Genomic DNA, 14723 nt, shown 5'->3' on the forward strand with positions numbered 1-14723 from the left:
TGAGTGTTTCTGATGATACCAAACAAAACTGTAAACATTATGATGAACTCTAGCTGGAGGCCAAACTTCTCATGCATAAGCTATTTACTTTATCTACCTCCTGTAGTATGTCCCTTCACTTCATCTTTAGGTGATAAAATATTAATAATTGGAAGCTTGACTTTTGCGAAGCCAGAGACATCACTAAGTGGTTTGTTGTTGTTGTTGTTTGTTTGTTTTTGGCGGGGGGGGGGATTGACAAGGTGGGGGAGAGACAGAGAGAGAGAGAGACTCTTAAGCAGACTCCAGCGCCCAGCCTGGAGCTGACTCGGGGCTTGATCTCACAACCCTGAGATCATAACCTGAGGTGAAATCAAGAGGTGGACACTTGGGGCACCTGGGTGGCACAGTCGTTAGGCGTCTGCCTTTGGCTCAGGGCGTGATCCCGGCGTTCTGGAATCGAGCCCCACATCAGGCTTCTCCACTAGGAGCCTGCTTCTTCCTCTCCCACTCCCCCTGCCTGTGTTCCCTCTCTCACTGGCTGTCTCTCTCTGTCAAATAAATAAAATATTAAAAAAAAAAAAAAGTTGGACACTTAACCAACTGAGCCACTCAGGCACCCTACTAGCATTTTCTTTTAAAGTACCAAGAGGAATACGTATGGATGTGCCATCAAGTGTTACCCTGCAGTCACTGCAGTGCCCCGGAGCCTAGTGCCACCCAGTCATCAGTGGCATTTTCTTTTTTCTTTTTTTTTTTTTTAAGTTGGGGATAATAGGGGGTTGCCCATAAGATTTTATACAAGAAAAAAATACAGTATTTTAAGTTATTTTAAAAATTAAAAAGACTCAATCCACAAGAGATTCCTGTGACCTTTGCTTTTCCCATCAGCAGGTGATCCCCTAAGTGTAGCCCTGCCTCTTATACAGCTTTTCAACTTTGTGGGAAAACTGCCATCACCAGTTTCTTTCCCATGAACAACAACACATATACGTGCCCTTTTAGTTCTGAGAGTGAGAATGACTCACCCTGGGATCTATTCATTATATGCTGTCTGTTTGTAAGCTGAGTGTTAATTACTAAGTGACGGACCATTTCCTCCCAAATATGCCCGTCCTCAACTCTTCTGGTACTTCAAATTTCCTAAACATCGAAGTATTTTTCCAGTAAAAGGACACAAGCCAAAGTCAGTGTTCATTGAGTTTTGGTTTTTGATGATTTGCCTCAAAGGACACCTAAAGGTGCCAGGGAACTTTGCTGTGCTCCCTCCCTCCACCTCCATTTTTTTTTTCTGTCTTTGGAGTTGAATTCTGTCGCAGTGTTTCACATTCTGACCAAACAATGGCCTTTGCTAATTGTGAAATACCTTTTTTTTTTTTTAGATTAGTTGAAACTTATGGCATACAGTGACTTAGAAGAGTTTATTATTCTCATGAAGATAAATAGCTTATTAGAGAGAGGCCATATGATGCCTCGGGCATAGAGATCTGTGCTTACTTTCCTCTGCACAGCATTTAACGCTTTCTCCTAACACAAACTAAAACATTGCCATACCCACATGCCAGAGAAAAAAGCAAAAGTTATTATCAGAATAAAAAGCATTTGTCCACTTGAATCCTATTCTTTCTAATTTCAGAATACCCCCTTCTATTTTGTCCTTGGGATCTCCAGGCAACCCATGATAAGCCCATGATAATACTTACATGGTTTTACTAGGCCTTTTGAATAGGGCTACCATGTTTGATGTTTCCAGGTTGTGTTGCAAAGCCCTGATTTTGAGGCATACAGATAGCCTGAATTATGTGGAACCTAGAATATGATATAACCAAAGAAGAGCCATTTTCTAAGTACTCTTAGAAGTAGTAACATGAATTTTCCCATAGTTCATCGAAGTTTCATGTCATGACCTAAGTGCCAAATCTTGAAATCTCTGAATAAAAACATTCACTTGTGCACATGTCTAAATTTTCCTTATCATTATAGGAACCAAGAGTCAACACAATATGGATAGGAATCAAGAAGTGGGATTAGGCTACATTTCTCCCAAAGAGCTTTCTTCCCAGAAGACCTGGCAACAAGGTGCAAGAGGGTTAACCAGGTGTCAAGATTCCATGAAAAATTTTCAAGGGAATATTTCTCAGTTGCACAAACAAGGTGATTTCCCCTGCCAGCTTGGGGCAGGAGTACCAATTCATATTTCTGAAGATGAGAACTGTATATTGACTCATATAGAGGATGTTTCCAATTGCCTAAAAAGTCAAGAATTTCCATCTTGGAGATCCCAGCATTCTTGGAGGAAAATGTATCTGACCGAGTCACATAATTATCAATGTAGATGTCAGCAAATTTTGATGAAGAATAATTTCTGTAAGTGTGACAGCACCAGTTGGATATCACATCACAATGATAATGTGAGAGTACACAGAAAAGAAAGGAACTACAGCTGCCATGACTGTGGAGGGAACATGAAGGTTTCATTACTTAATCAAGGCTTAATTCAAACAGGGCAAAAGCCCTACCCCTGTAATGAGTACAGAAGAGCCTTCAGTGATGACTCCAGCTCAGAGGCTTATCAGCAGTTACACTTAGAAGGGAAGACCTGTTCCTACAGTCCATGTAGAAAGGGCTGTAGTTATAGTTCAGCTCTTCATACTCATCAGAGTGTTCATAGAGGAGATGATTGTGCTTTTGAGAGTTCACATCTGCAATCCTATCAGAGAGAACTTACAGAGGAGAAGCCATGTAAATGTGGATATGGTGAGAACTTCGATCAGTGCTCCTCTCTCAACACTTGTGAACTTAATCACACAGGGGCGGCGTCCTATAGATGCAATATTTATGAGAAAGACTTCAGTCACAGCTTAGACCTTAATAGTATTTTTAGGGTCTGTACTGTGGAGAAACCCCATGAATATGAGGAGAATGGGAATGTCTTTAATCAGAGTTCTTGTCTTCAAGTCCACCAGAAGATCCACACTGAAGAGAAACTATACACAGATGTGGAATATGAGAAGGGTTTTATTTGTAGCTCAAATCTTAACATTCAGCATAGAGTTTGCATGGAAGAGATTCCTTATAATTCCAAGGAATGTGGTAATGACTTCGGTCTGGTCTCACATTTTCAGGACCTTCAGATAGTCCACACTAGGGAACAACTGTATAAACATTATGCATGTGGTAAGAGCTTCAGCCAAAATTCATATCTTCAAAGTCATCAGAAAATTCACATTGGGGAGAAAGCTTACAAGGACTGTGGGAATGGCTTCAATTGGAGTTCAAAACTTAAAGATCGTCAGAGAGTCCACACTGGAGAGAAGCCATACAAATGCAATGCATGTGGTAAAGGCTTCAGTCATAGATCAGTTCTTAGTGTTCATCAGAGAGTCCACACGGGAGAGAAACCTTATAAATGTGAGGAGTGTGACAAGGGATTCAGTCGGAGTTCATACCTTCAAGCCCATCAGAGAGTCCACACTGGAGAAAAACCATACAAATGTGAAGAGTGTGGGAAGGGCTTCAGTCGCAATTCATACCTTCAAGGCCATCAGAGAGTTCACACTGGAGAGAAACCATACAAGTGTGAGGAGTGTGGGAAGGGCTTCAGTCGAAGTTCACACCTTCAAGGCCATCAGAGAGTCCACACTGGCGAAAAACCATTCAAATGTGAAGAGTGTGGGAAGGGCTTCAGTTGGAGCTTTAATCTTCAAATTCATCAGCGAGTTCACACAGGAGAGAAACCCTATAAATGTGGAGAATGTGGTAAGGGCTTCAGTAAGGCTTCAACTCTTCTGGCCCATCAGAGAGTCCACACAGGAGAGAAGCCATACCAATGTGACGAGTGTGGTAAGAGCTTCAGTCAGCAATCATACCTTCAAAGCCATCAGAGTGTCCACACTGGAGAGAGACCATATATATGTGAGGTATGTGGGAAGGGCTTCAGTCAGAGAGCATATCTTCAAGGCCATCAGAGAGTCCACACTAGAGTGAAACCATACAAATGTGAGATGTGTGGGAAGGGCTTTAGTCAGAGTTCGCGCCTTGAAGCACATCGGAGGGTCCACACAGGAGGGAAACCATACAAATGTGAGGTATGCACAAAGGGCTTCAGTGAGAGTTCACGCCTTCAAGCACATCAGAGGGTTCACACTGAAGGGAGGCCCTATAAATGTGAGCAGTGTGGTAAGGGTTTCAGTGGGTTTTCAAGTCTTCAAGCTCATCACAGAGTCCACACTGGGGAAAAGCCATACAAATGTGAGGTGTGTGGGAAGGGCTTCAGTCAGAGATCAAACCTTCAAGCCCATCAGAGAGTCCACACAGGAGAGAAACCATACAAATGTGATGCATGTGGGAAGGGTTTCCGTTGGAGCTCAGGTCTACTTATTCACCAGAGAGTCCACAGTAGTGATAAATTCTATAAAAGTGAAGAGTATGGTAAGAATTATCCTTCATCAGAGAATCCATACAGAAATGAAGTTCTATAAAATATTTCTGTTTGTTTTGAAGTCCTCAAATAGGAACTGAAATTTTCCATTCACTAGAGTTATTATAGTAGAAAAAATTTCTTTAATGAAAATTTAATGTTTCTGCCCAACCTCAACATTCACAATAGTCAGATCACACAGCAGAGACATCTAACAAGAGAGTTTCCATAAGGGATTCTGTCACAACTTTAACAGGCATTGCACGTAACTTTTAACTATCATTGTACTAGTGCTTATAAAAGGTAAGAGTAACAAAGGTACAATGATGAGTGTGCCTGAATCCATGTCCACTCTAATGTAAGCTTAGTGAGGGAAGGGGCTTCATTCATTGCTGAGTTTACAGAACCATGACATTGCATAACTCAGTGTAGGTGTTCAGTACGTTTTGCCTAATGACTAAAAATGTATAAAAGTATCATATTTAAAAATTTTATTAAGCTCATCCCCCCCCAAAAAAACCCATTTAAAAATTTATTTGGAGGAGGAATCCTGCAAGTAACCTTAATATAAGCACTTCAAGTGGGAAAATATTCCTTGAAATGTAGGATATCAAGCAATATTGCAATCTGAAATTACATGAATTTGGCTGTAACTCTGTGGGGATTGGTTCCCATCCTTTGTCCTGTCTTAAATAGGATGAGCTGAATTCTTACCATTTGGTCTCTTTCTATACAGTATACCATCAGTTTAAGTTTAGCGCTGTGTGTGTGTGTGTGTGTGTGCGCGTGCGTTTGTGTATACACGTATGTGCACTTTAAATGACAGTACAAACTGATAAACAATGTTTTTGGTTACACTACATTTTACATAATTGACTTTTTACTCCTGCCTTGTGTGTTAAGGCAGTTTTACTGTAATATTTGCAAAGTGTCAGAAATAGTTACTAATAAAAAATACTTTCTTAATAAATGTCAAAATTACAATACTTTGGTTCATTAGTCTCCATATTAATGTCAAAGTTCTTTTGATCTGACTGATTTCTAAGAGTTATAGCCTTTGTCCAATTCAAACCTCCTTAGGCAGAATCTTTGATGCTTTTGTAGGGCTTTAATTTTATCAAGTTCTCCATCCATATCCTCCCACTCACACAAAGAAAGGAAAAATCTTGAGTTTTTCCAAACATCTTGTCAAATGTATTGGTTATTAAGATAGAAGTGTCTTTTACTTGCTAGTCTCTATCTTCCAAAAACAATGCATTCTGTTGGTGGGATTAAAAAATACACAAGTTTGTTAGAGAAGAGTCATACTATATATGTACATGTATATATAGTGTCCACGTACTATATATAGTATGTATAGTATTTCTAGGTGGGTATGCATATTTTATTGTATACATATGTATGGAAATAATATATGTATGTAAAATGTGCATACCCACCTGGAAACATGGATTAATAATTTATGATAAAGCAGTTTTAATAGAAAAAATTTGTACAATGAGGGTAATTTTTTAAACTGGAAATAAATAGGGGTTTGAATAAATTTCTCCAAGTTCCTATAAAATGGAGTTACAGAAAGTAAGGAATCAATCTAAAATGACAAGAAAGAATCGTGCCTATTGTGTAGTGAAAGTGTGGATTGTACCCTCATAATATCCAGTTAATTTAAGTCTGTATACATATATGTTCAAATACATGCTTCATAGATGATGTATGAAAGATTATTCATCATCGTATATACAACAGTTTTCTCTGAGAAGCAGAATCTTGGCTTAGTCTTTTCTTTTTTTGTACTTCATTTAAAGCTTTTTTCATCTAACATTTACCAATTTTATTGAAGTAGTAAAGTACTGGGATAGCATCCTCTATAGTTAGGAACTCATAATGTGATTGCTCTATTTCACTAGATAGCATTATGGCCAAAACTAAAGAATAACATTCCTGAAGTTAATTTTCAAAATTCCCTGGGTTTTTGAGGATAAAGATAAATTAGGTGTCAGCACCTTCATCTTTCTGTGAAATTTCTTTAGGTCTCAAAAACCGTACAGCCTAGCATGCCCTAGTACAATTCGGTAATGTTATAAATTGGTGCATTATCATTTTTTTATTTCCCTCATTGGATGAACAAGGTGACCAAAGTACCCACTTAACCTGGCTTCCAAGGTGCTATTTCAAGTTGCACAGTATCATCAGAAATCAGGGCTTTTAGTGCATTTCTTTACTGTCATCACCTACAGGCTCCTGGTGGTTTTATCATTTAGGGTGCTTTTAGTTGTAAGTGACAACAAATGTAACTTAGAGTTGCTTGAACCAAACATATTCCTCCAGTTCATATAAATGAAAAGATACAGGTAGGTAAGACTTGGGTCTGGGTCAGCCAAGGAGGTTTTGTATTGCTTTTCTTGAATTCTCTCACATCTGTCCTTTTGTGTGAACTCTTGTCTTTAGATTGGTCACAAGATGGCAGTATCACCTTTTTTGCTCACAGATGAGGGAAGAGCACTCTGTCTCATTTTTAGGGTTATGTAGTCCTACTCCCCCAAATGTATAAGATCTCTGTCTTCTCCAATCCCCACTCAAAACTGAGACTGATCCAAGACAATAAAGAATATCCCTCTCTCCCATAAATAGGCTAGCTTGCTCCTAGTATTAAGCAATAGCAGGCTACATGGGAAAATGGCAAGAACATGGACAGAGAATCCTGTGGCACGGGTACACAGGGATGGGAAAAAGCTAAGGGTAAAGAAGGAACATTGAGAAAAATCCTCCAGCACTCCAGCCCCTACGCTAAGCACCAGGTAACATTATAAAAATTTGAAGTGGTGTACTGAAGATAACTATTGCAACAACAGAATTTAATTCCAACTTCATTCCTGACCAGATTGTTTCACCCTAACATCCAAGCAGAATAGCAGTACCCAGTTGCAAGCAAAAAAAAAAAAAATATATATATATATATATATATGTATATTTACTTCAGTCTCCACTGTTTCATACATGGTGTTGGCATGCAATCAAAAAATTACAAGATGAGAAGAACAAACAATCCTCTGCCAAGCAACAGCAGAGTAATTAATAAACCACACATTAAGATGAGCATATTTTGGAAATATTAGAGAATTTTACATAACTGATGTATTGAGTGCTTTTGTGAGAAGGGGAGATAATATACATGAATAGATGGGGGATTTCAGTGGAAATTAACAAAGATTCAAATAGGAAACGCTGGGAAAGAAAATTTATCACGATGGTTTGAAGGACTCGTGAGTAGGCTCAACAAAGCTGAGAAAAGTGTCAGAACTTGAATATAGGTCAATTGAAATCATCCAAACTAAAGCAAAAAATGTGAAGAACACAGAGTACCAAAGAACTGTGGGAAAACTTTCTTATGGTCTAATATATATAATTGGGAATCTAGGAAGAGAGGAGAGAAGGAATGAGAAGAAAAATATTTGCAGAGGTAATAGCTGAGAATTTTCTGAAAATAATAAAAGACCTGTACCAGATCCAAGAACCTCAAGAGTACCCAAGCAGGATTTAAAAACAAACAAAAACTTGATCTATTATTGCCAAATAGCTGAAAATGAACAAGGCAAAGGAAATAGTAACAGCAGAGAAAAAGGACACATTACATACAAGGAACAGAGATGAGTACAAAAGCAGACTTCTTACAAAAACCATTCAAGCCAGAAGTCAACGGAGTGATATCTTTAACATTCTGAAACAAAATACTGTTAATCAAAAATTGCTAGCCCAATGAAAATGTTTTTCAAAAAAAGTATGCAAAATAAAGATTTTCAGATGAATAAAAGCTAATAGATTTCACTACCAGCAGATCAGCACTATAAAAAATGTTAAAGGAATTTCTATAGACAGAAAGTATATACCAGAAGTAAATCTGGACCAAGAGAGGGAAGAAAAAAAAAAAAAAAGAAAAGAGAAAAGGAAAAGAAAGAGGAAAGAAGAGGGAGGGAGGGAGAAGGAAGGAAAGAAGGAAGGAAAAGAGAAAGAAAAGAAAGAAGGAAAGAGAGAGGAAGGAAGGAGGAAGTAATGGAAAGAAATGGAAAGAGAATGAACAAACTTGGAAAATGCTTAAAATCGAGGCAAATATAAAATAGTTTTTCTTATTTTTAATCACTTGAAAATACTCATTAAAGCAAAAACGTGAGCAAAGTTCTGTGAGTTTATAGCATATATAAGAAGTAAAATTTAACAATACCATAAAACAGCAGAGAGAAATTGGAAGTATGCTGTTCTACACTACATGAATTGACATAATATTAGAAGGTAGACTGCCAAAAATTATAGGTGCATATTATAAGCCCCAGAGCAACCATTAAAAAAATTTAAACTGGTACATGACTAATAAGGCAATAGTAGAGACAAAATGGAATTATATAAAAAAAAAAAACTTCAATCCAAAAGCAGGAAAATTGAATAAATAAGACACGGTGGAAATAGTAAAATTAGCATGATAGTAGGTTCAAATCCTGTGGTATCAATAATTACATTAAATGTAAATGTTCTAAATATACCACTTAAAACAGAGATTGTCAGATTGGATAAAAAAGCAAAACCTAACATATGCTTTATGTTTTCTGTAAGAAACACTTTTTAAATATAAAGAGGTAAGTAGGCTAAAAGACTAAGAATGAAAAAAGGTATGCCATGCTAAAACTAATCAGAAGAAAGCTGGACTATCTATATTCATGTCAACAAAGAATTCATACAAAGATTATTACTAAGTTTACAGCAGGTAATGTACAATTCTAAATGTGTATGCACCTAACAACAGAGTTTCAAGATTCATGATGCAAAAACTGATAGACAACCAGAAGTATATTTGGAAAACTAAGTAGTTCTCAGTAATTGAAAAAACAAGATGACAGAAAATCATTAAGGATATAGAAGACTTATAAACTCCAAGTGGATGAAAGACCTCGATGTGAGACAGGAATCCATCAAAATTCTAGAGGAGAACATAGGCAGCAACCTCTACGACATCGGCCAAAGCAACCTTTTTCATGGCACATCTCCAAAGGCAAGAGAAACAAAAGATAAAATGAACTTATGGGACTTCATCAAGATAAAAAGCTTCTGCACAGCCAAGGAAACAGTCAAAAAAACTAAGAGACAGCCCACGGAATGGGAGAATATATTTGNACGGAATGGGAGAATATATTTGCAAAGGACACTACAGATAAAGGACTGGTATCCAAGATCTACAAAGAACTTCTCAAACTCAATGCATGAGAAACAAATCAATAAAAAAATGGGCAGAAGATATGAAAAGACACTTTTCCAATGAAGACATACAAATGGCTAACAGACACATGAAAAAATGTTCAAAATCATTAGCCATCAGGGAAATTCAAATCAAAACCACACTGAGATACCACCTTACGCCAGTTAGAATGGCAAAGATAGACAAGGCAAGAAACAACAATTGTTGGAGAGGATGTGGAGAAAGGGGATCCCTCCTACATTGTTGGTGGGAATGCAAGTTGGTACAGCCACTCTGGAAAACAGTGTGGAGGTCCCTTAAAAAGTTAAAAATTGAACTACCCTATGACCCAGCCATTGCACTACTGGGTGTTTACCCCAAAGATACAGACGTAGTAAAGAGAAGGGCCATATGCACCCCAATGTTCATAGCTGCATTGTCCACAATAGCCAAATCATGGAAGGAGCCGAGATGCCCTTCAACAGATGACTGGATTAAGAAGCTGTGGTCCATATATACAATGGAATATTACTCAGCTATCAGAAAGAACGAATTCTCAACATTTGCTGCAACATGGACGGCACTGGAGGAGATAATGCTAAGTGAAATAAGTCAAGCAGAGAAAGACAATTATATGATTTCTCTCATTTATGGAACATAAGAACTAGGATGATCGGTAGGGGAAGAAAGGGATAAAGAAGGGGGGTAATCAGAAGGGGGAATGAAACATGAGAGACTGGGCTACGAGAAACAAACTGAGGGCCTCAGAGGGGAGGGGGGTGGGGGAATGGGATAGACCGGTGACGGGTAGTAAGGAGGGCACGTATTGCATCGTGCACTGGGTGTTATACGCAACTAATGAATCATCGAACTTTACATCGGAATCTNACTAAATGAATCATCGAACTTTACATCGGAAACCGGGGATGTACTGTATGGTGACTAACATAATATAATAAAAAAAAAAAAAAGGAAAGCAAACCACACACACACACACAAAAGATATAGGAGTCTTGACCAACACTACCACCCAGCTTGACTTCTTTGCCATTTAGAGAAGACTTCATCCAACAGTGGTTGAATACACATTACTTTCAAGTGCATTTGGAACATTTGCCAAGATAAATCATATTCTGGGACATAAAGCAAACTATTCCAAATTTAAAAGTAAAATCATGCAAAGTATGTTCTCTAATCCAAATGGAATTAAACTGTATCAAGCAAGTGATACCTGTTGCCAACCACAAAAAGCAGCAGTTCCAGAATGTCAACCCATTGCATGGCTTGCAGGTGTCAAGGTCCCTGTAAATATTAGGAACAACTTCATGAGAAGATTAGGGACAACTTTATGCCTATAAAATTAACAATTTCAGCAAAATGTATGAATTCCTTGAAAGACACAAATTACCAAAGCATACACAAGAAATGGACAGCCTGGATAGTCCTATATCTCCTAAACAAGTTGAATGTATAGATAAAAACCATGTAGTGCTGAGTGTTATATGCTACTGATCAATCACTAAATTCTACCTCTGAAACTAATAATACAGTATACGTTAATTAAATTGAATTTAAATTTTAAAAAAATCTAGCAAAGAAAATCTAGGGGCAAATGGCCTTACTGGCAAATTCTAGCCAAAGGGCATGAGGGAACTTTTTGGACTGATGAAGTGTCTCATATCTTGATTTCGGTGACGTATATGTTAGTCAAAATCCACAGAACTGTATACTAAAAAGAATAAATACCATATGTAAATTCACCTCAATAAACTGCCTTGGAATGAATGCCTGGACATTACAAATAAAATTGTATAGAAAAACTCAATGTGTAAGTGAAAATATTTGAAAATTCAAACTCAACACTCAGATACATACTGTGAATACTTTGATCTACTATGCCTCATGTTACACAGGCAAATACCTCTGTATAATATTTTTCAAAACTACAATTATAACATGCATATTACTTTTTAGCTTTCTTTAAAAAATTTTTTATTTATTTATTTGACAGAGAGAGAGACAGCCAGCGAGAGAGGGAACACAAGCAGGGAGAGTGGGAGAGGAAGAAGCAGGCTCTCAGGAGAGGAGCCTGACGTGGGGCTCGATCCCAGAATGCTGGGATCACACCCTGAGCCGAAGGCAGATGCTCAACGATTGAGCCACCCAGGCGCCCCTACTTTTTAACTTTTAAAAAATTCATCAATATGCTAAAAACATTTACCCTATCAACAAATTAATCTACACATCCTTTTATTGGCTATACAGTATTCCACTATGCTTATGTATCAATTTTGACTTATTTCTTACTGATGAATATTTTTCACTCTCCAAAAAGTAAATGGAAAATTGAGAACCACAAAATTTATATTCTTTCAATTCTCCTATTAACTCCTGCAGTCACACAAAGTAATCAGTTGTCATAGCAGACTCACATGAATCGTAGTCCTTACACAACAATATTATTAATGATTCAAAGCATATACAAAAAATCACATCCAAATGCAGCTTTCCTTAAGGAGGGCCTCAAAAACATTTAACATACAGCTTCCTCACAAGTCCTGTTTCTTGCACTGGAAAGCATTTTGGGGAATAACAGTTGAACACTAAAAATGTGTGTCAGTATTTGCCTATATCAGGCCCAGATGTAGCGTTGCTTTTTTGAACAGCCTGGAATGATGAAGCACAGCTTGTAATTATGCACAAGGTAGCATCTTGGCTTCATAGTAACAGCTGAACATCAACAATGTGTGTGGTGCATGTCAGCTCAGAGGAAGCTGTTTGGTTTGGGAACTCCTAGATTTTATATTTGACTACTCATTCATGTAAGGATAAAGAGATTACATTATGGACTTTATTTCTGCAGCAAACCATATTCCAAATATACATAAATTCTGAGTTTATTTGCAATAGGCAATTTGGATAGACCAGGTATACCCAGTTAAAACCTTACTTTTAAATTAGAATTTAAATCTATTGATTATCTTCATGCTAGTAAATATATTAGCATTTTTACATGGTGGTCTGATTGAAGTCACCATTCCTCAGATATTCCAGGGAGAGGTGGTAAGTTACTGGACCAATATTAATTATTTTCATTTTTGAGAGAGAAATTTTTAAGAGAAAGATTATTGGGCCCAAAGATATATATTTTAAGTTTGATTCCCGAACACCTTCCTTCCAAAAAGTGCATAAGAGCATCCACATTCCCCACATCCTCATGAACAATGGATATCCATTCCCCATCAAATAAAGGTGATCTGCTTTACCCACCTGTGCCCAGAAAATTAATTCTTTATGAAACATGATAAAATCATCCAGAACCTTCATAATTGTTCATACAAAATATCTGGCATTCAAAAAATTATGAGGTTTGCTAGGAATCAGGACCAGATGAACAAAAACAATTTGGGTGATCTCGATACTAGAGTCATCTGACAGACTTAAAAATAATATTGATTAAAACATTCAAGAAGACAGATGAAAGGATAGAAATTTTCACCAGAGAATTTGGACTCCTATGGAAACCCTAGAACCAAAAAATACAATAACTAAAACTAACAAATGATAACTTATTGTGGTGATCATTTTGCAATATATACAAATACTGAATCATCATGAACATCTGAAGCAAATATAATATGTCAATTATACAACATTGTTTTAAAAAGGTGGTTCTTCATCACCCAAAGAAAGCTAGATTCCATGGAACATCTCAGTCTCCATGCAGGGGCTTCAGAGAGCCAAGAAATCTTCCAAAATTACCTGTAAAATTGTTTATGTTTATTTGGGGAGGAAAAGGGTGTATAATTTTCATCAGCTGCTAGAAAGGGATTTCTGACTCCAAACCCCCCAGAAGGTTCAGAATCACTGAAAGTCCTTGCTTTCTTAGCATGGCCTCTGCTGTACTCATGACCTAGCCTGTTCCCACTTCTGGACATCTTCCAAAAATAAAAATAAATATAAAAACAAAAGCTACCTTCTTTATTGCCTACCTGTATTAGTGGGGATAGGCCAACTGCTGTAAATCAACCCCCACGTCTCAGGAGCTTAACACAATAGGATTTTTTTTTCTGGCTCATTGTCCAGTAGAGAGCAACTGGTTAACGGGAAGCTTCCCTGTGATGAATCAGAGACCCAGGATCTGTCATCCTTTTGGCTCCAGCCTCCTCAGTGCCCTTTTCATTCTGTTGCAAACATGGGAAGAACAAAGAGGATCAAGGATTGGGGTTTCCCCGGACCAGGCTTGCAAATGGTGTCCAAGGCTTCCCTTCACATTCCACTAGCCTGAACCCAGTCACGTGACCACATCTAACTGTAAGGGAACCTGGAAGATGTGGTCCAGCCCCAAAGGAATAAGTGGGTGTGGGGAGCAGACAGCAATCTCTGCCACACCTGTCAAAAAAAGAAAAAAGAAATTGGTGCACTTAATAGTACGTTAAGTACAGTTTACAGTCTTGTCGTTGTGAGTGTAAACATTTCTAGGAAGTTAATAGCTCAGTAACTCAAGCTTCTCCAGGCCAATCTACCTCACATGCAGTATGTATGTAGTCAGTGTTTCCAGAACAAATGGGCAAAACAAATCACATTTTTGGTGGAGAGAGACTTTTGGAAACCAAGATTTAAGATTTCGACTAACTTAAAGCTTCTTCTCAGGCTAAAGGACTACCACAGCAATAGTAGAGTTCTAGAAAATGAAAACAGGTGAAGCCCCCCTCCTCGATAATAGGAATTTTCCCTAAGATATCCCCAAGGAAGCAGTTATGTAGCCTCCTATTCAAGTCAGTAAGGACCTACGTGATGTCATTGCATTTAGGAAATTGAGAAAAAGGAAAACTACATGATGTGTGAAGAAATAATGCAGGCGAGAGAGACCCAATAGTCACAGCTAGTTAAATGTTATCATCCTGGGGCCCTGTACACCCCACCAAACTTATCCATGTAGAGCAGGAAACAGTGATGTCATGGGCTTTTCCTTCTCCCTCAACTATGCCTTGTTATTACGCTGCTTTTCTTCAAAAATAGGATATATTACCTAGGTTCCACGTAATTTGAGATTTCCATTATTTCTCCTAAAAGTTGTGTTCCTATTCTGATGAAGTG

The 14723-nt window shown here is 37.8% G+C and overlaps 1 protein-coding gene across 3 annotated transcripts in view; it reads left to right on the forward strand.

Annotated features, from left to right (window-relative positions):
* The window catches only part of ZNF112 (zinc finger protein 112), a 45128-nt gene extending 39433 nt beyond the window's left edge, over window positions 1–5695 (forward strand). For all 3 annotated transcript variants that reach the window (XM_011231088.3, XM_034672729.1, XM_034672728.1), the window contains exon 5: window positions 1963–5695. In XM_011231088.3, coding sequence (XP_011229390.3) covers window positions 1963–4460 — 2498 coding nt within the window. In that variant the 3' untranslated portion in view covers window positions 4461–5695. The remainder of the gene's footprint in view (window positions 1–1962) is intronic.
* The last annotated feature ends 9028 nt before the right edge of the window (window positions 5696–14723 follow it).

The sequence above is a fragment of the Ailuropoda melanoleuca genome, chromosome 12 (assembly GCF_002007445.2).
Source record: "Ailuropoda melanoleuca isolate Jingjing chromosome 12, ASM200744v2, whole genome shotgun sequence".
NCBI lineage: Eukaryota > Metazoa > Chordata > Mammalia > Carnivora > Ursidae > Ailuropoda > Ailuropoda melanoleuca.